At 38.9% G+C, this 21,482-nt stretch overlaps 1 protein-coding gene across 3 annotated transcripts in view; it reads right to left on the minus strand.

Annotated features, from left to right (window-relative positions):
• The window catches only part of usp13 (ubiquitin specific peptidase 13), a 42,659-nt gene that overhangs the window by 12,846 nt on the left and 8,331 nt on the right, over positions 1-21,482 (minus strand). Inside the window, exons 4-16 of one of the 3 annotated variants that reach the window (XM_061738351.1) lie at positions 16,092-16,213; positions 15,340-15,482; positions 14,265-14,449; positions 12,409-12,506; positions 12,081-12,271; positions 11,464-11,535; positions 9,995-10,067; positions 6,454-6,579; positions 4,400-4,553; positions 3,840-4,014; positions 3,657-3,745; positions 3,178-3,300; positions 14-37 (exon numbers count right to left, since the gene is read on the minus strand). In XM_061738351.1, coding sequence (XP_061594335.1) covers positions 14-37; positions 3,178-3,300; positions 3,657-3,745; positions 3,840-4,014; positions 4,400-4,553; positions 6,454-6,579; positions 9,995-10,067; positions 11,464-11,535; positions 12,081-12,271; positions 12,409-12,506; positions 14,265-14,449; positions 15,340-15,482; positions 16,092-16,213 — 1,575 coding nt within the window. Of the gene's footprint in view, positions 1-13; positions 38-3,177; positions 3,301-3,656; positions 3,746-3,839; positions 4,015-4,399; positions 4,554-6,453; positions 6,580-9,961; positions 10,068-11,463; positions 11,536-12,080; positions 12,272-12,408; positions 12,507-14,264; positions 14,450-15,339; positions 15,483-16,091; positions 16,214-21,482 lie in introns of all 3 variants that reach the window. The other 2 variants (XM_061738350.1, XM_061738349.1) reach the window with 2 other exon arrangements.

The following is a 21,482-nucleotide window of genomic DNA, read 5'->3' on the forward strand; positions in this document are numbered from 1 at the left end:
ATGAAATACTTACAATCAGAAGAACTCATGGAGTTATCTGAAAGAGAAGGGAGGAAACAAATTATTAGAGGTGATAATTCACCATCATCCCTGGTTTTGTAAATGTGGTACATTGGACAGAGTGTACTATTTTATAAGCTAAACTCACAGATGTCCCTAAATGTCTCATACGTAGGTTATTGTAAAAGCACCGCATTAGTGATTTCATTTCACAAAAGATATTATAAGCCAAGTCAGAGATGGGCCCAAATCAAGTTGTCAAGAAAGGCGCCATGATCACCTCTTCAATGAGTCCTTTTGCTCTGAATGGACATGAAAACATTTGGACTGCAATTTGTGTGGCGGCTGTGTTCTGAGTGAAAGAAGCTCCGCAAATGACAAAGCAGTCGGTTCTATTCGACCTGCATCCAATTTTAGGGGGTTATAAAGCCATTAACTTTCACTGTTCTGATCAGTTCAGTTCAACACAAAAGTAAATTCAGAACAACAGATCCCTTGAAATCCCCATTTCAGTAACCCCCCCCTTTTCTGTGCATCTTCCCTCTCATCTTGGATTAAAGCAGAAGTAATTGCCTATTATTTTCTTCTTTTTTTTTCAAAATAGATGGTAAACAGAATGCTAGATTACAATACGTTTCAAGTACGTACAAGATAACTAATTTATTGTGGTGATACGTAATAAATGAGAAGCACCAACGCCTTTTGGAGACAGAAGGGTGACCGATGACTCATCTGTCCGGATGCCAGGCGGGGGATAATGGGCCAATTCATTTGCAGTCAACAAAAGTAATCATGTAAATGTAAAATAAATAAATCAGACGGTTTAATGAAAAACAGCAAGTTATTTCCCTCTCTTCATTTCATACTTTTAATCCCATTATTTACAGAGGAGAAAATGTTTTATTAACCTTGTCTCAATTGAAACAGAAACATATCAGTTATTCAAATGACCACCTACACTTTGTTCCGTGTGAAAAGCATTTAGACAAATGCTCCTTGACTGATCTTTACAACAATTTTTTACTATTTTGCGAAAAACAAAAAGCCTTATCCAGCAAAGACTCTCAAAAAGTGGTGGGAATATTTTTACAGGCTCAAAACTATGACTCATTAACTTTGAGTAGCGTTTCCCAGGGCAAAGCGGCGCACATTAAAAGAGGATCTCATGAAATCATTATAACTTATTAGGCTTAGCCACTCTGTGAACACAACAACTCTCCAGTAATTGGTTGAGCATGGCTTTCCTGTGGGATTCTATTCAATATGTCCTTAAGAGAGAACTTGGGTGGCTTTGAGCGGAATATCATATTAGAGACAATTTCACAGATGATTTAACTCACAAAAATACTCCACACCTGCTGAGAGGGATGTCACGTGGCTGCATTCGGTGACGCGCACATCCTGATTTGCTCTTTAAAGCAGCAACGAGTTATCAGTTTGTTGGACAAAAGCCGATTCATACAGACTCGAGGGACGAACCAAAATATGTGTGACAAAAAAGAAAGCACAAGCGCTCAGGGAAAACAGTGCCCTTTGATAACAGACCAGAACAATTAAACACGAAGGGCAGAAATGCTCCAAGTAGTTAAGAGTGCTGCTTTACATTTTCCTCTGAAAGTTCACACTTCACAACAGCATGGGCCAGTGCCGGTGATTCATGGGAGCCTATGGCTAGGATAACTTTGTCAGTCAGTGCAGTTACATGCACATCTAAATCAAGCTATTGGCAAAAATCTAGCTAAGGATTAAACTGGAGGTTCAGAGAAATCCAAGTATACATGCGCGAGAAGACAATCGATTATTGAGTGAGGTGCGTTCGACTCCATGACGCTAAGTGGCGCCACACGCACTTTCACGTTGGGGTTCTTCCGGTACAATTATAAACAAGCGCGAAGGAGGACAACATGTGAAAAAATGGACGCTGATGATGCAGCAGCTCTGTAAATTTCGTACATACTAAGCCTGATCATGTTGCAGGTAAGATGCACACAAAGTCTCCATCTTCTTCTGTTACGGTGTTGTTTTGATGCTGTGACTGTTATTATTCCCGGTCCCACAGCTCGTCACTTCCGGAAAGTGGAGCCCCGGGGCAGTCACTAGCTTGGCTAAGCGTGGGTTGCATAAACATGCCGAAATAACTCGATTTAGAACCACATTATCTGGCACTAAAAGCTCGATCTCAAGAGCTTCAGATCGGTTCGACTACACGGTGTATATATGGCTTTTAAAAATTCAAAATCGGTCAGATTAAGGCAAGAATTCAACTTTCTGTTAGTGGATGTAAAAGTACTGAGTGAAGTTTACCCACAGAAAGGGTTTAAAACATTGTTTAGAAAAAATTTGGAGTTTGCATGTTCACCCCGTGTTTCCTTGGGTAGCTAATGTGAGCTACCCTCACAAAAACATGCAGCAGTCCTGGGCTATACATGCTCCCTCTGGCCAACCGGGGCGCCAGATGGGGTGGGGAGGATCTGGCTGGAATAACGCGCCACGTCCGGCCAGAGAAGCCTGTCTGCTGAAAAGAAGCGGCCTGTTCACTCCTCAGGTTAAGGAGGAGACCTGAGCTCAGTGTAGAGCCTCCCGGGGCTGGTAGAGGGAGCAATGCCCAGGAATGACTTAGGTAGGAGCACTGGGTGAAGAAATGGGAAAAAAAATCGGGGATAAAAATTAAAAAAAAAAAATAATAATAATTTTTAATTTGAAAAAAAAAAAAAAAATTACATTCAACACTGATCAGGTGAAATCCTGCAGCAAAAAAAGGGAGTTTCAAAAGTACAGTTCAGTCTTATCAAATGAGATGTCATCAAATTTTAAGAGGGTGAATGGTTTATAAAACATAGATGATAAATCATTTGTAAATTGCACAGTCAACAAGATTTGTCAAATGATTATAAAACAGCTAATTCTGAAAAAATAAAAACAAATGTTGGAAGTAAAAGGATGTTTTAATTTAAAAAAAAGAAATCTGACATGTTTGTCATAAGTGCACACTAACTTCCTTAATATTTATCAAATATAGTTTATAACCTTCAGTACCAATATGCAAACACACACACACACACACACACACACACACACACACACACACACACACACACACACACACACACACACACACACACACACACACACACACACACACACACACACACACACACACACACCAGAGTTCCGTACCTCTGATGTCTTCAGCTAACACTATAGGAGGCATGATATCTGGCAGCTCCTCTTCTCCTGCCTGCAGCCCAGTGGCCCGAAGGCGGCTCAGATCCAAAAAGTCTGGAACATCGATGGCTAAGTCTGCACATCAATAAAAAATATTCAAGTCAAACAATGTCAACATATGTCCAATTCGTGACTCGAGATCCTAAGTATTTGAAATTATTTACATAATTACAGGATGGGGGTGGTAGGTACCAACCATGTTTTCAAAACTGCAGGTGAAGAGATTTTTTTTGTAAATGTATATTTTCTTTACTTGAACACAAATGCACCTGCAGCTCTTTACTTTATGTGCCTTAAGGACTGCAGTTTCATTGTGCCCTCTGCTGGACATTTACAGCACTACCTTTGCTTAAAACAACTGAGTCATCATAGGTTGAGGTATATACTATACAGGCGTTTTGATCATTGTTATTATGTGATGAATTAGTTACCAAGCTTCTTTGGCACCCAGTCAACTCCAAATGTGAATTTCTTGATCTGCACAATCAGATACTCTGGGAACGTGGAAAAGCGGGATGTTCTGCAGGGGAACAATTTTGATATAAAGGACAGTTTATAAATATAACAAAAACAAGGTGATTTAAAAAATACAACAAAAAAACTCATGTCCTTACTTAACTCCAGCTGACTTTGCTTGCAGCGCTGAGCTCCAGAAGTCAGGGACATTTTCCGGCTCTGTGAAGGCCTGCAGACAAGCTGTGAAGGGGATCCGCGCTCGCACCCGCTCAGGAGGAGCCCGCGAGTTCTCCTCAGCTTCTTTCCGCTTGATTTCATATGCCAGCAGCTCCTCTGGTGACATAGCAGCATATAATTTAAGCCTCCAACAAGATCAGCATCCTCAAAATCATCTGATGTGCAAAGGTAACATTCACGATCACGGCCAACCACGTTATCTTCCCCACATGCATTTAGTACTTCTACCACTACATAAGTTTAGTCAAATGTTGGCAGAGTAATAACGGCTCTTATTACTTTTTTAAACCAATATGTCTCTCCTTAACCAGAACCAAACATTTTTTATCTTTGGACCTTCTGCATCTTTTCTGATAATTCTCCCAGCGGCTGGTGGCCCTTGAGGGCGGGAACTTGAGGCTGTACCCACCAGAGTCGACTGCTCCTAATACTGCAGCAGGGCAGCGTGTGTGTGAGTGTCTCAGTCTCTGTAGACTCTAACCTCGGTTGGTTGCTGCTTCTATTGGAGCTGGCAGCTGGATGCAGTAGTCAACGCGCTGACTGTAACGAACCCGGCGACTCTGACAGCACTGGACCCGGTCCTCCACCAGGAAGCGGAAGACGTCGCTCGGATTTTCTGAACCTGCGCTGTTCCTCTGAAAAAACACCACCGCTCAGATTTATGAGGCACTGAAGTTGAGGACACAAATATCCAACCTGTATTTTTCCCTCAAAATAGTATTGATCAAAGACCTGTGACTACATAAACCCTTATCTCTGTACACAACACTTTCTTTTAAGGAGTTTAAATAAATTTTTAATAACAGTCAAGACTCCTTCCAAGACTCAATACTATGCAGTCCTTTAGGGATCTTAAATCACCCACTTTTGTCTTCTGTTTTGCATCACCTGTTTAAAAAGTAGGGTTTTTTAAATGCATAAAAAAGTTTTTTCTTTATTTAAAGACTTAGTTGTCAAAAATTTTTAAAAAAAAGTTCAATTAAATCCTAAAAAGGACCACTAAAAATGTTACATAATCTGGAAATGGGGCTGGGTTTACCTCACGGAACAACATCAGCCCTAGTTTGAAAGGCAGCCGCATTTAAACGCTGATCTGTTACAGCTTCCTAACATGACCCAAATCTTTTCATGTAGCCAATCAAAATCTAAACACATGTAAGCTTCTCTTACTGAGACAGCAGCATATTTTTTTATTCACCAAGTGATGACGGACACATTTCACATGATCACTCAGCCTCTCAATGCTTGCGAACACCCAGGTATGCAGGTTTGACAGTTTATTTGAAGACCGCGATGAGGGGTGGCATTGCAACTTAACAACCCCAGCCAGCACTTCTGTGGTCTGTCTCTTCTATTCTAAGATGCAACAAAAATATAGAAGCTATAATTTTACTTGGACCCAGCGTGCAGGGGGTCTGATGGCTGTGGCTTTAGTTATGTATGACTGGAAAAGCAAGTGTGTCATTTAGAGACAGCTGTAGAAGGTGGACAAAAGGAGGAAGAAAAGCAAGCATGTGCATGCAGAAAAATGTTTCTGCAGGTTATGGGGAGAGTTTTGGAGAAATGAAAAACTGAGACTGGAAGAATCTGGTTGGTTTGTTTTGTCGATGTGCACAAAGCACGAAGATGTTTATGTCCTATTGAGAGGGGTTGAAACAGAATGGGGGGCATCAAGAAAATGTTAGGATTTCAGACTGGAGGAAATTCAGCTTTTTGAAAGGCAGCATTCTTTTCTAGTGTGAGTTTTTAATATTAAACGGGGATTATACATCTTTAAACACCATTTGACTCAACATTTTGGTTTTTCATACAAAATGTATTACAAAATGGGAGGATGCGCTGCTGCCTCTTGTATTATTTAACTCCAAATGGAATAGTCTTGCATTTTGCACTTTTCTTTGAATAAAAGAAGACATCTGAAGAAAATCTGTTCTCACACACAATTCATCAAATGTGGAGGCCTGGTCCTGACCCCTGATGCTCACATTTTAACACGCTAGGAATCAATTCATCAATGTTTCATAAACATGCAGAGAAGTCTGATCTACATAACGAGAAGTTCTGCTCTGACTGAAAAAGAGATTCTTGAATCATAGATAAATGCTCTTTGGGTGAGATGCGTGCCCGTGGTACCCAGGAAAATGACGGAGATGCAACAAGTGTCATCTTACATGTAGTTATTGTTAACCCCATCAACGATCATTACCTAAATGACACATCATTTCCTGTAGCTGCCAAGTAGCATAAAAGTAATACAATTTCACACACAACTGCACATGAAACTATAAACAAATGCCAACATAAAACTTTTGATAAACCTCTTTAAAAGTACATCGTGTTGAATAATGACGGTAACATAAATCTACATATTTGCTACTTTAATTTTGTATCACACCTTAAATGTATGTGCACCATTCCAGAAATGCAAATAGTCTAAGCGGTTTGCATTTCTAGAACCTGACATACATTGGGTCAGTAATCCCCGCCGGCACACGCAGAAGTCTTGAACCCACTTGAAGATGCAGCTTCACTCACCTCCACAAGGTTGACGATGTGTAGGAGGAACTCGTGGGCATCTTGTTGTCTCATGGAGGAAAACTCTGGGTGTCCCCTGCCGACCAGGGCCTTCAACATGCGGGGAGAGACGCCCCTGTGTTGAAGCTGGAATGAAAAATTGTGGGCGTCACACACACACACACACACCGGTCACCTGTCTCACAGGGCAGTATAACACAAAACTTCCCAGCAGTGAATGTTTCACACTTGAAACAGAGACAGATCTTCATGTATCAGTTTTTTGTTTTTTAATGTAATCTGCAAAATATTGTACAAATACTGTAGTTAGATACTAATTATGCAGCTTTCCCGTTATGAGAGTGATGGTGGTGAACATGAGCTGCTCTGATCACTGGAATTTTCTTTGCAATCTCTAAAATGACATCCCTCTGGGAAGATTAAAAGAAAATCCCCAAAAATTGATTTTGTGTTCTGAAAGATTTTCAAGTCAGATCTTTTTTTTTATTCCTTCAGTCAAATATTACAAGCAAAGAAATTTCATGTCCAACTTCGAAATGAAGAATTTGGTAAGAAAAACGTATCAAATACATCAAATAAAAGAAAGATTTGTGAGATATTTAAAGACTCTGTAATGCAAATATTCTCAAAACAGAGGATTAGCAAAATACTGGAAAGTCAGAGAGAAATGCTGACTCTTCTAACCAGAAACTGTACAAAATAACTGGTGATGGTGCTACCCAAGTAAATCTGGCCTGAATTTGTACGCAAAATCATTCCCAGATAGCAGAACAGACTCGATCCTTCAGCCCAGATGAAAGTATGGTTTTCATACCGACGGCTGACTGTTAAAAAACTGTAGATGCACGTAAAGCCGCAATATTGTGCCGGTACAGCTGTGATGTGTCCTTACATCAACTGAGACCTCTGACTGGTGTTAGAGATCTGGGGCCTCATTTATAAAGCTTGCGCACAAAACAGGGCTTGAAAGATGCGCACGCCAGCTTCTACACAAAGGTTGGGATTTTAAAAAAAAAACTTAATGGGAAAATGTGCGTATCTCTACGCTTTGATCCTAGCGCGCAAACTTTTTGAAGATATGGGGAACTGGCGACGCAGGCGGTGAGGTGGTGAATCGAAGCCAGATTCATGTCATACTTTTAATGTCATCACATATCAGACTTATAATATAATAGCGCTGATCGTGTCCCTCTGTGTTTGAAGCACAGAGTCAGTCAGGACACGGCCACTTCCAGGTGCGCCATGCGCTTGGGACGCTCTGGTGCTGCTGGTGCTGCAGCCGCGGTGCAGGACACGCTGTGCCGGGAACCTCCTCGTCACCCACCGCTTTTAACTGGAGAGTGACTGAGGACATAACAAATAAGGGCCGGGCCACTCTCCTCTTGGCCTCCACCTTCAAATCGCACCACTTCTTTTTTATTTCTGCCACAGATCTGTCCGTGGCACTCACGGTGTTTACAGCGCAGCAACGACGTGCTGCCACTCACTCACTTTCTGTTAGTGATGCCACTACTGTGACCCCCAAATAATGTGGTTTTCCTGGCCTCCACCTCATCCACAACATCTCAATCTCGGCCTCCGTGAAATTTAGTGGCACGGTGGCCTGGCTCGACACATGTGTCATTCATCCTGACGCACAGCAGAAACAGACTGCAGGCAGGCGTGATCAGCAGGCTCATTCATATGCAAATACAGTCATGACGTACTTTGCATTCACCATTCATGGTAGAAAGTGGGCGTGCAGAGGGCGGGATATAAGGCGAATTCACGTGCGCAACCTTCCAGGTGGACTATGATTTATAAAGAGAACATTGCGTGTAGATGTGCGTGCACACGGTTTTATAAATCAGGATTTTTTTTGTGCGCACGCCATTTTCGGCTTTTGAGCGCACGTACACTTTTAGTATGAATCCTACGCACTCTTTTATAAATGAGGCCCCTGGTCTAGATTTAGTTACTGAAGTGTCCATATCATATTATTCAGATCATTTTCATACTAATCAAAGCAATCAGTGCTCCATGAATTAGTAGTGTTATCCTGGAAAGTCCACTCCCCAGGGGAGAAGAACTGTTACATCATAGGATAAACCAACTTAGCAGATCTCTGGAGGGATTTGCTGGTACGCTTTCCTCTAACCTTCCATCTCAGGATGTCAGCAACCAGTTTCCACAGCAGCAAACTGCCCACAGCGCAAAACAAAGCCATCAGATTACCACATTGTAGGGGTCACTGGTTAAAACCTTTCCTTTAGTCATCCGTCAGTTCCAGTAGTAATCCTGATACTGGCTGTACCTAAAGACATTTCTGGAGTGTAAAATAGAAATTTTATAATCCTTAGACAATAACTCTAGTGAATAACACCGCTGGCAGCTTAACCATCAACACAAAGTGTGGAAACGGGGAAACAGCGAGTCCGACTCCTCTAACCGGAGACCAGAGTCCTCTGAACGGCACAGCCGGAGCTCGGCAATTATCACTTTAGATTTAATTCAGCTTAACAAAAATTAGCAAAGAAGGGAATAAAGTGTGAAACCAATCATCTGTTCCAGTTGGGTTTATGTCTTGCTCTGCTCAGCTGTTGCCAAGCAACCAGCAGAAACTACAAGATGTTATTTTTCATCATGTAATTAAAGAATGGCAAAATTGTCTGTGGAAATTTCAAAATACTCCAAATTCACTATTAAAACACTATAAAATACAAATGAATTCCATGAACAAGATATGCCTTAAAAATTTGATCCAGTTGTAAAAATCCTGCCACGGCAGAAACATATCAGTAGAACAATTTATGAAAGTAACTATTTTACTTAGATTATGCCACCTATACTCGTGTAGAGCTGCCACCGTGCACACTGAACACCCCCACTCCATATTCTCCCAGCTGTCAATATGTGTCCAAACTTGACCCCACCACCATCACGTGTAGAAAGTTCAGGCTCACAGCCCTGTTGTGTGACTTAATGAAGCTGATTAGATCCTACAGACCTACTGATAAATTGCAAAATCCGGTTTTCCTCCTGTAATTTCCAGACAGCCGTGCATTACAATAATAAAAAGGCAGATACTTCATGTAATGCAATTTCAGATAAGTGCAGCACTTGTAAAATAAAGAAAATCAAACTGATGTAAACTTTAGCTACATCCCTTGACAAATATGGAACAATGATTTGTGAAATCAAAAGTTAAACACAGTATACAGTATAAGCTGTGTGTGAAGCTGCTGTAGTCAAAAATAACCTGAGTTGCACATTTCGGATTGCTGACATCTATTTGCAGACTCATGCAAAAGGCAGAGAATAAAAATACATCCATCACATTAAGAAAAAAAAATAACAACCTACATTGCTTTTGAATCTACTTTCTTTGAAAATTAAGGTTAGTTGGTATGAACTCAAGAGAATTTTGTGATTACACTTTGAGAAGTGATAATGTAACTCATATTTTCAAACCTTTTACTTATTAACATTCCTGGGTGGGTTATGGACCCAGTTTGAGAGCTGGACATACCCCGTTTAATACCTTGTGTTCTTCTTTCATCACCTGTTCAATGAGCTCAGATTTCATGGGTGGTTTGGAGTACTGGCCTGAGAGCAGCCCGTGTCCCAGTTTAGCCCTGTCGGATGAAAACGCATTCAGAAACAAAAAGTTGAGTTAGTTTTGTCGGGTCACGATCTGAAGGCACAGTGCACTCACAGGTCTTCACACTACAAGCACTCCGTAGAAGTTGCCTTGGTATCAGAAAGTTCTGTCAACAGCTGCTGTTAAGGATGTTAAGGATGTCGAGGATGACGCAAGTACAGCGTGAGGGGAAAAAATTACAACATGGCTAAATGTATAAGATACATAAATCTTGCGAAGACTGTACAGTTATCAGTATAATATAATTAGAAGTGTGATTTCATCTCATTTCCCGCTTATGCTTCCATTTCCATCTTATCTAATGCTTTCAGAATTTTTTGTCTAGATGTCTAAAACCTTTCTGCTGCATAGTCAGGATGAATTTCTACCACCGTAATGTTCTGCAGCCTGATTTAGTCAAAACGGGTTTAACTCAACTACAGCTGATTCTGGTCTCTTGAGCCTGAACATTGACCCAGAAGGGGAGAAGAACGTCAGACTTGTCTGTCAGACCGTCACTTCCTGCACTGATTTATTCAGGAGGGCAGTCTTTCGCTTTTAGCTCCAAGCAGCTGTAAGTCTGCAAGCTGATCTCAGGGCAGACTTAAGTGTTAAATCTACCCTTAGTGACGGATGCCAATTAAGTTATTCACTTTTTTATTACAGAATTGTAAAATGTTACTCTTCTGCATCAGTTTTGTTTTATTCCACTATCATTTATTACACTTTCTCTTACATATCTGTAAAATAGTTGGAATATCTTACATTAGCTAAATAAAAAAAAATAAATGTTTAAAATTGACCGATTATGTTAAACCAGAGATTCTCAAATTATTTAGAGAAAATAGGAACAAATGGTTTTGATCCATACTTTTACCATATTTACATGGTGTTTGTCTTGTTAAAGTGGAGGACCTGGAAACCTTTTCTACCTCGAAAGGGGAGCATGACAAAACAAAATAAACACTTTATCTCTGAATGCTCTGCTTCTTGTTGACAGACTCCTCAAATCCTGAGTGACCGGAGGTATAAACATGTTTATCTGGCTGCATGCCTCAGATTAAGACACAAAGTCACACACCAGATATTCCCTGCATCCCTTGCAAAGAAGAAAAGTATCAGACCGGCCACGTGCAGCATTTTGGCTTACATTACAAAATACACTACAATTTTACCAGAAGGGGGAAGAAAAAGGATTTAAAAAATCACTCCACTACAAGTCCACTGCAAAGGTTTAGTCCAGGTGTAAACGTGCTGTGTCATTATGTAGAAGGTTGAACCAAACAGCAGGTGTTTTGGTTTTTTTCGGTGTTTTTACTCAGCCAGACAGCAGCAGCTGGAAAACATCTGTTCATGTAAAAGGTATATTATATAACCAAGGAGTCACTTACATCTGTGTGGCAAAGTCCTGGGTGGGGTCAAGGGGTGAATAGTCGAATATCCTCTGAAGATTACCCACATACCTAGAAATCAAAGGAAATGGAGCACACTCACCTCAGAGAGAGCACATGGACATGACACACACACAAAAAGGGTCATGGAAATGCGTGAAAGACTGAAAAGACAACCTCTGCTGGTGGCCTTATTTGGCTTTCACCATCTAAAATGACCTCCAGCCAAATTCAGGAACTTCACAGATAACTTGATGAAGGGATTCTTAGTGCAAAATAACTACAAAAAACATTGCAACACAACTAGAACATATCGGGATCCCTCAAAATACAGAAACAATCTTTCAGACATGATCATGACTTAATGTGCATCTTCAACAGCTAATAAACATTCCTTTAGTGAAAATGTATTATATAATTATTTTCAATTTCTTTTAAATTAGTCATTCTTATACTTTCGGTTGTCACATGTCTGATAAAGACAATAATAGAAGTTATTATTTGGTCATATCCAGGTTTTAAAAGGCACTACATTTTGTGCAAACCAAATGTTTTGTAGTTATACAAACAGAGGAAACAACTGTGATGCTAGTATCACCACCGCGTGCCGTACTCACATCCTCTGGAAGTCAGGGATGCTGAAAAGGACCTGCATCACTGTGCTCAGGTAGCAGCTGTTGCCCAGGTTTTTAATGCCTGTGTAACCACAACCATAGACCGCCTTCAGCTTCATACCCGACTCCTGGATCACCTCCCACTCGCTGACACGTGGTCGGGGGTTATTGTCTGTGTGGTGCCCATTCTCTGTCTGAAGGAGGGACGGGACAACTTTGTGTAAAGACTTCTCTGGAGGGTTTGAAAAATGCCTAATTTCTTGTTTATTTTGGCACATCTGGATTTAATTTATTGGAAGAGTTCAGATGTTGCAGATTAGATGGCACTTACTCTTTTCTGCATCTGCAGCATGTCTATTCCAAAGTGGGACAAGTGCTCTGATATATGGGGGTCCAACACAGCTTCTTCCTCCTCAAATGAATACACATCTGAAATGATAGTGCACTGTTTCTTCAGAGTCGGGACAAAACATGTGCACTGTAGAAAAGTCTAATTCAAATAAAAAGTAAAGAAATGTGTAACAATTGGCATGCTTACAAAGTTAGATCAAGAGGAATTCTGAATGCTGATGATAAGTTTAAGCCTTAAAAAAAATTTTTTTTGAGGGTATTTGTTCAAATGTATGACTAGTAGTAAGCTCACCCATGTTAATTATTTTGTCACAGTCAAGGGGTCTCAGTATTCAATTATTAAAAAAAACTTCAAAAACCTCTTAAATTGTGAGAAAATTCATATTAAGTTAAAGATAAGGGTTAAAAGTATTTAAGACAACATAGAGTTTTAACATAAAAAAAGATTTTCCATAAAAATATGGCCATCGAAGTTGTGTCACACTTTTTGTCAACTCCATCATCGTTTTCATTAACCTATTACATATTACATATAACCTATTTCCCTGAGGACCCCTTTTCATTCTCCTGGCTGTGGTGAATGCAGCAGTAGCACACATGCTCTGGTAAGTTTTACATTTTTTGATATTTTAAACAAACAATGTTAATTTTTCTATGGTCACAGCCAGAAAATATCAACTCCGTGTATCCATTGTGAAAGTTTTAAAAAACATTAGTGGATTAAATTTAAGTATTTTAGTGAAGACATGTTGACAGCTAGCAACTGACAAAAAAGTAGCTAGCTAGCTGCAGTGTATTTTTGCGCAGAGGAAAAAAACATGCCATTTCGTCAACTCCGTCATCGTCAACTCCGTCACTTTTTATCGATGACGGAGTTGACATATCATTTTATTGTAACGTTAATGACAGTTGTTATGACTCAAGATGTATGTTTAAGCAGGAGGAGTAATACTCTGTTCAGTAAAGTAGGTAGCATATCCTCAATAAATTTTAAAAGATAAATTGTTCTCCTTTGTCAACTCCGTCATTTTTTGTCAACTCCGTCATCACGAAATCAGCACAATGAAATGTATATTTTTGTTATTTTTTGGCGGGAATCAAATTCGCTTTTCAGATTTTTGTTGGTACAGTAATAAAGTATCATCAGATAAACATGTTGTTTTGTCTTATTTACTTTTAGAATGTTTTCAAATACTATTAAAATCAAATATGAAGTATGAAAATGCAAATATTTGGGAATTCCTGTACGAAGAACCCTGTGTAATTAAGCCAGAAGTATTTATATTGTATTTTCCTGCCTATTTCAGTGACTTAACACTATAAGAACACAAATCAGAATGTTAGATTCTTGTTGGGATGGAATAATAGTAATTAAACACTTTTTAGTGTCAGTGACGGAGTTGATAAAAATCAAGGCATTGTGGTATATATGTGAATTTGTCAAAAATACATAAATACCTACAGCCTGCACCTTTATTTGGTTAAATAGCTCACATCTTGATCTTCCTGAATATACAACTCATATGAACATAAGGACAATTTTCAAAAAAACAATTTCAGAATGCATTTTGTCCCGACTCTGAAGAAACAGTGAGTGGTCAATTTATGAAGAAGTTAAACTTTAAGAGATTTTTGGTTAGCAAACCATACAAAGTTTCTAACTTCTAACTTTCTAACTCTAAATGATTGTGTCTTTTAATTATTTTAACAAATTAAAGACAATGATACTTTTTTTTTTTTTTGTGATTTCATCTTTTTGTTTTATGAAGAAAAAAAAAGCCACGTAAATACATCTAATTCGTGTAACAGTTTAGATCCTACTGCGGGGTGTCATACCGGCTCCGTCTGGGGTGATGGTGTCCAGTTTGACAGCCAGGGGGTAGTTGGTCTCTCGGTAGTGCTCCAGAGCATGGCCGTTCCCCCCACTCCCATCAAAGAACCACTTCCCACAAAGCAGGGCGCCGTCTGTCAGGTTCAACCACAGGTTCTCTCTCATCTCACATTTCTGACACTTCCAGCCACTGGCATCAAAGACACAACAGACAAGACTTGTGAGGTATTTAAAGCCGACAAATCAGGGGTCTGTGTTCACAAAAAAACCACCAATGATCAAACAACGAATGGCGGTCAATACATAACAACCTTTCAAGTCTTTTTTGATGGAGACAGTTCTGTACGTCTTACGTAAGATACAGCTAATCTAATCATTTTACTGAATGTTGCATAGTGATCAATTCTCATATATATATGTATATATATATATATATATATATATATATATATATATATATACACACACACACACACACACACACACACACACACACATACATATTCTCATCACAACAACACAAAAATATAAGATTGTGAGACAATCGCTGGTTGACCTAAATTCCTCAAAAAACAGAAGACCAAAATTGCCTTTTCATTCCATATTTCCTTTATTCTTTTTCTATTGCATAATGATAATAACTTCTATTAATAGCACTCAAGTCTCTGAGAACATTTGTTTGTTATTTTCGGAACAATTGATGTTTTTTATCTTTACTTGGCATAGGATTTCGTGCAATCAATGTGACATGGCCCTTCTTGGTATTTTTGTTCACAAAGTAATATATAGACAACTGTGGCTTAAAAAATAGAGAGATCATCCACCAACCAGAGGGTTGGTGATTTGGCCACCTCTAGCATTGTAGATTTCTGGTAAGGTGAAAATGTCTCTAAAATCTCTTTTGTACAGATGATGCAGGTTACTTTTCACTTTTACTTCACTTACTTTTCTTATTTTTAATGAACCTCACAAAGCATTTGTAGTCGTTCTACACTTTTCAAATGATTAAAAGCTTTAAATGATTTTCAGGGATAACAGGAGCCACTGAATTACCAGAGAGTGGTGTGATATCGCTCGTACCTGGGTGGAATCCGCACGCTGTTATCTAGCTGTCTGAGGCTTCTGGCATGTTTGGAGACCTGGATCTCCTCCTCCCATGACTCGGGCTCTTGTTTCTTGTAAGCTGACGTTGCATTAAGAACTGCATCACAGGCGATGGTCACCTGGACATTAGATGAGACATCAGGTCAGTGTATGTTTTTGAATTGTGCAGACATTTCATTTTTATAAAAAGGAAAAAAAAAAAAAAAAGAGTGGTCATGCAAGATTTATGGTATAAAACATTCAGCTGTGCTGCATCAAGTTATGGATGCAGCTGAAGAAGTGAGCAGACTTAAGAAAAACACAAATCTAACTCTGAAGCAATTCAAAATGAACCATGCATAACGTACAATTATCTAGTCCCATAGCTTCAAAAAAAAAAATCAAAAGAAACAAAAAAGCAGTGCCAAAGTCAAACTCTAAACACAAAACCAACAAAGTGAAGCATCACTTTTGAATTCCATGCAAGCAACAAGACACATTTAAAACACACAAAAGTGATCAAAGCGCCAACGTGTGCAGCTTGTGGTTTCCCCAAATGTTATGTTGCAGAAAGAAAACTTCTGAACCCATAAAAAAGTGTGGTAACTGTTAAAAACAGTGTTGTGAATGTCAATAGAATATTTAATTCATGAATGTAAAAAGTTTCGAAACTGTCAGACTGTCCTGCAGCCAAGGAACCAGAGTGCACGTTGCCCACAAACATGCACACAAACACCAAACGCACTGACCAGAGCCGGTAGCTCCTCAATATTTGGTAAAGGGATCTCGAAGTGGTCTGGAAAAATGACGAGCTTGGCCTCATCCTCATACTCATAGTCCTCTCCGTTAAAATCACGATTTAGCTCTAAATCTTTGAGAGAGGAAGCAAATATTCAGTCAGCTGCAGTTGGACAGTCACTGCTAAAAAAAACAAAAAAAAAACACTGCTGGGTGACTTATTATTAGTTTAGTCAGCATATGTGCATTACAGTACAGTACAGTAGAGGGCATTATAAGCCATGTATAATGTTTAAGACGGGACACTTCTGTGTGTACACAAAATTGCACTTGGTTTTTTGTTCATCTATAGGAAGATCAATCTATATGATGGATAAATCCCAAATATTATTCATGTTAATTTATCAAGTTACAGCCTATTTAGGCCCAAATTCTTGAGCAGATTTATAGGTTTGTGTTGGTTTTTTCTGTGTCGTACACTTATCATTTTATTTTTGGGACAGATTTGTACCTGGTACACAAGACTCTGCTTAGTTCAACACATTTTTATACATATTTTTCATAGAATATCCCTGAAGGATTTCCTGAGAAACACTGTAAAAAAGTGAAGGTGAATTTTTTTTAAATACACTTTAAAAATCCAATGCTCAAAACAAATGAAAGACATTCAATTAAACATTTTCATTATACGGTAGTTTAATCTCCCAGAAACACATCTGTAACGTTAAGTCCAGAATGCTACATTTTTCCTTATGTTCACATATTCTGTATTAGTATTATGTATAATCCATTCACACATCTATACAAATGTAATTTTCAATACATAAAAAGAAATAAAATTACAAATTGACTAGAATCAACTAACTTTAGCAAACTTAAAAAAAAAAAAGATAAAAAAACATCATTCAAATACTAAACAAAATCTACACATTAAAAGGTCTCATTCCACATAAATATAAATATAAAAGTCATTTTTCACTTGCTTTTAAAAACGTATAAAGGTTTTTTATTTGGATACAGTACATGTAATAGGGTGCACACATCACAAAACAAATCCCCAGTTAATTGCTTATAAGAAGACAATTACTTTTCTTTCATTTTATTTTCAAATGCAGTTAAGAAAATTTGATGTCATTTGCATGTTTTCACAATGGTTTGTAAATTTAAAGCCCAAATGCATCATATGTGACCAAAAATAAACAAACTGACTAAAATCAGAAAAGTAAATACCGGTAGACAGATAATGTCTATTTATCTAATTTAGATGTGCAGACATCTGTAGTACTGAATCTGTGTGCAGCTCAAGCAAGTTCATAACATTATCAATCATATAACACGTATAACAAACATACAAACAAAAAAAGTAATTCTCAATTTTTTTGTAAAGCAAACAATTATTCTCTACTAAAATCTTCAGATATAATTGATACATGATCAAACAAGGGAAAGAAACCTGTTTCTCTTTTTCTTCTGTCAATTTATTTTTCTGTGTCAGCTTAACAGTTTTTAGCTGAAATTAACTCTAACCAGAAAGTGTTTATGAAATGACAAACTGAGTGAATTGCTTCACATACAGAACCATCCATCCTCCGTTGTAGTCTAAAGTCATAGGATGACTCACAACAAAACAGAATCATACGCTATCCTTGACATTGTCATTGTGCTCACTGGTTTCATGGTAACGCATGACATTAGCAGCGAGTCGTTTGATTAGATCATAGAACTGGTATAGGGATGACGGCTGATGCATATAAACGCCATCAAATATCTTAAAGTGGCCACAGCAAGAATAACCTCAAGGGAGGAGCCACTCAAAAAAAAAAAAAAACAGGTTGACGGGCAAAGTGAGGCAAGTACAGCGGTAGGATGTGAGGGAAAAGAAAACAGAAATGTCAATCGCTGAGTCTGATTGAAATGAATTCCTTGAGCAGACAGGAAGCAGGGTGAGAAAGAAGCCCAGAGACACCTGGTCCTCTGCCAGCAGCGTCACCAACAGCAGAAGTGTGTCAGCCTCGACAGGACACTGACATGCGGCGGCAGCTGAGAGGCCAGCGACTGGCAGAAGGCGGCCCCCACTGCAAACCAACCACCCCCTCTTCTCCCCACCCTGAAGTCGAGGAGGAAGGGAGTGGGCGAGGCTTTGATTTAGCACAGTTACTAACCACAGATACAAATAAAGCAGCTAAATTTAGAGAACAGGAGAAGGCGAAGGCTCGTCATGGGAAATATCTGACAGTTTTGGAAATGGGAGGCTAAAAGGGGCAGCTGGCAGGAAGCAAACAATAACATGAGGTTGTAATGAAGGGGGCTATCTTGACAGAAGAGTTGCCTCTGACCAACCACATTACCATCAAATCACTAATTCAATTATAAAGCTGTGATAGCTGCACCTTCAACAAGCTTCGTATTGTTTTCACCAATCAAAAAAACATGCATCACTTTGAAAGATCCGCGTGTTCGTTTGTCTGGTGCACCTTAAGAAAACCAGTGAACGGAATCAAATGTTAATACAAGCTTCATTATATCATGCACAATATTTTCCGGCTGGAGGTACACTTCTCTCACACATCAGAGGTAGGAGAGAAATGCACACGCTGGTCATCCATCCAGTCGTATTTATACTAAAAAAGGAGGACAACGTCAGCCTTATATCTCTGTTGATTGATTCCTACTTGAGGTGTCAACCCAGAAAAGATCTAAGACAACTAAACTTTAAGAAAAACAGGATGGGACCCATCTGTTTCTCTTTGTTGTCTTCACCTAAAGAAGACAAAACAGCTAAACAATCTTAACAGTCTAGTCATAAAAACAGGAGGTGATCCTGCCCTGAGAGCAATCGCCAGTGTAGCATCTTATAGAAAAACTCTTCAAACCTTTAAACAATTTCATATAATCAACAACAACTCCTAAGATACCGGTACATCAAGCAGTGTTGTTCTTAACAGCTGCATGAATATAACAATGAACTAACCATGAATGCAATCATGGTTAGTTAGTTAGTATGAACCAAGCAAGATGTAATGCAAAAGACACAAAAGAAATGTAAATAGCAGGGTCTGATTCAAATCTATTCCTCAAGCAGATGGGGAGGAGGGTGAGAAAAAAGTTAGTATAAAAAAGTTAGTATAAACCAACTATTGACCGAAATAAATATTAACTAACTAACTAACTAACTAAGATTGACACAGACTTTTTCCTCCTTCGTCAAAGCTCCTCCTCTCACATCTCATCTCTTCTAGTTAGCTTTTGCACCGCCATCAAGTCCTTGCTTGTGGACATGTATTCTTTGCTTCACCTCAGAGCCGTGTTGCTGCACTCAAGATTCTGCAACCAACTATCACATATCCCTGTTTGAGCCCTTCTCACATTCACTTCAGGCTGATGATTCCTTACTCTTGGATTGCTTTCCCCTTTTCAATTGGTGTGAAATAACCCTACGAAAAGTCCCAAGCAGCAGAGGGCCAGATATGATGCTGATGTTCCTGTCTCCATGTTGTCTTATTTCTCAGATCCACCTCCAGACAATTGCTCTTAAATTGTTTTGGCAAGTCACACGTAATTTCATTTTGATTTGGTTAAATTGATTTCAGATTATTTATATAGAGCCAATGTCTCTGGGTGCTTTACAGAGGAAGTTCTATTAATGTCCATTTGTATTGGATACTTCAATCCCTTTTAATCCACTTCAATTCAATCCAATTAAATGGAACGTGTTAGAAAACAAATCATGTTTTCTATGCTTGAGACACTGGCTGTCTGGGGCAATTACAAACTCAAAAGCTGTAATATAGCACGAAACAATTCTAATTTTTAAAATGGTGTTGAATGCACCATCAGTAAACAGCACTGGAGCCTGCCATCACAAATACAGCATCCTGTGAAATGTTTCCAATATAGGTCATAGTTGTTAGCGTTAGCTTCTGACACCTTAAAAACACAGAAAAGGGGACCAAAAGTCCGGGGTTAATGAATCCAATAAGCAATGGAAAAATGACAACAGACCTTTGAAGAGCCACCTGTTATATTACTTCAGCATTCCAGGGTCGGTTCAATACTTGTGATGAAAAATCTCACCTGTGATGAGATTTTTATATCAAATAACGATCATTACCAATAATCTGTGGCCAAACTGCAGGTGAGAGAAATGTAGTTGTCCGTGTGAGATGCTGATAGTTCCCTGGATCTGTACTGCCTGTTCTCACATGTGGCTATGCATGTTTCAAGGGTTTCTTAGTGTAATTTGCACCCAACATGTACATGTGTGGAGTTGCAAAGCTGAATTGTGGATCTCAGTAGAGGGACACTCCACAAAAAGAGTGAATAGAACTAAACACAAATTGCTGTAAAGGAAACTGCAGTGTCAGATGTGACATCAAGACCAATAAAGTGTGTGATTTTTTCTTTTTTTTTTAATTAAATGATATATCCCCTTTAATTATGTTTTTCTTTTATTGTCTGCAACATGGCAGACTTGACAAGGGGAGTCGATATATCAGGTCAGAACCTTAGAATACTGGGAAATCCAGTTTTTCCCTTATTTGTAAACACATCACAATGGCGGATCACCGGGAAGCATCTTGTAGAGGTTTTTTCCACTGTGGGTACAGAATAGTGCAATGCTATATGTATGCAATATGTGGAGGAACAGCAGCTCAAATATTTGGTACAACAAACTTAATCCAACACTTTCAAACTGCTTCAGCCTGCTGAACTTGCTCAATGCTATGAAGCTGTCAAAGGCTAAAAATAGAGCTAGAAATGCACACAGTCTCGGGACGTCTTTTATCCTTAATTGTTCAAATGGATGTATGCAGTTGATTATAACTTTAAAAAAGGAAGGTGGAATCAATAAAACTTGACATTTTCAGGCCAGACTTTTTTTTTAAATATTATTTAAAAATGGGAATTGGCAAAGAAATTTGCAATTAATGTATCTCCACCAAAGACAAAATAGTATATATATTTAATGCTTTTCATTAATGTAGAATCTCTTTGGATCCATTTTGGAGAAATGACTAAACAAATTGTCACAATGAAAAGGACTGCCATCCTGACACAAACAACAGCAGATCTGCTTCCAAATTATGAGGATCTGTAAACTCCACTGATGTTGGGTGATCCACGCTGGGATGTGACTTGCCAAAATTGATCAGAAAACGTTCCCACTGACCATTAATCATTGACGGGATGCTGGGAAGTAAAACTAGTGCGCCTGCTTAAGAGGCAAAGCATCAGCATCAACTGGCCGCCTACACGCTGGGGCTCTTAACAAGATTTTGTTACGGCAATATATGAGGAAGAAAAAGGTGACAATCCAAGAAAAATAAAGTTTTACAAGCCCACAGAAGAAAGCCAAGTGTGAGATGAGGTGAAGCAGAGCTTGTTTGCACACAAACAGGACG

The sequence above is a fragment of the Cololabis saira genome, chromosome 13 (assembly GCF_033807715.1).
Source record: "Cololabis saira isolate AMF1-May2022 chromosome 13, fColSai1.1, whole genome shotgun sequence".
Classification (NCBI taxonomy): Eukaryota; Metazoa; Chordata; class Actinopteri; order Beloniformes; family Belonidae; genus Cololabis; species Cololabis saira.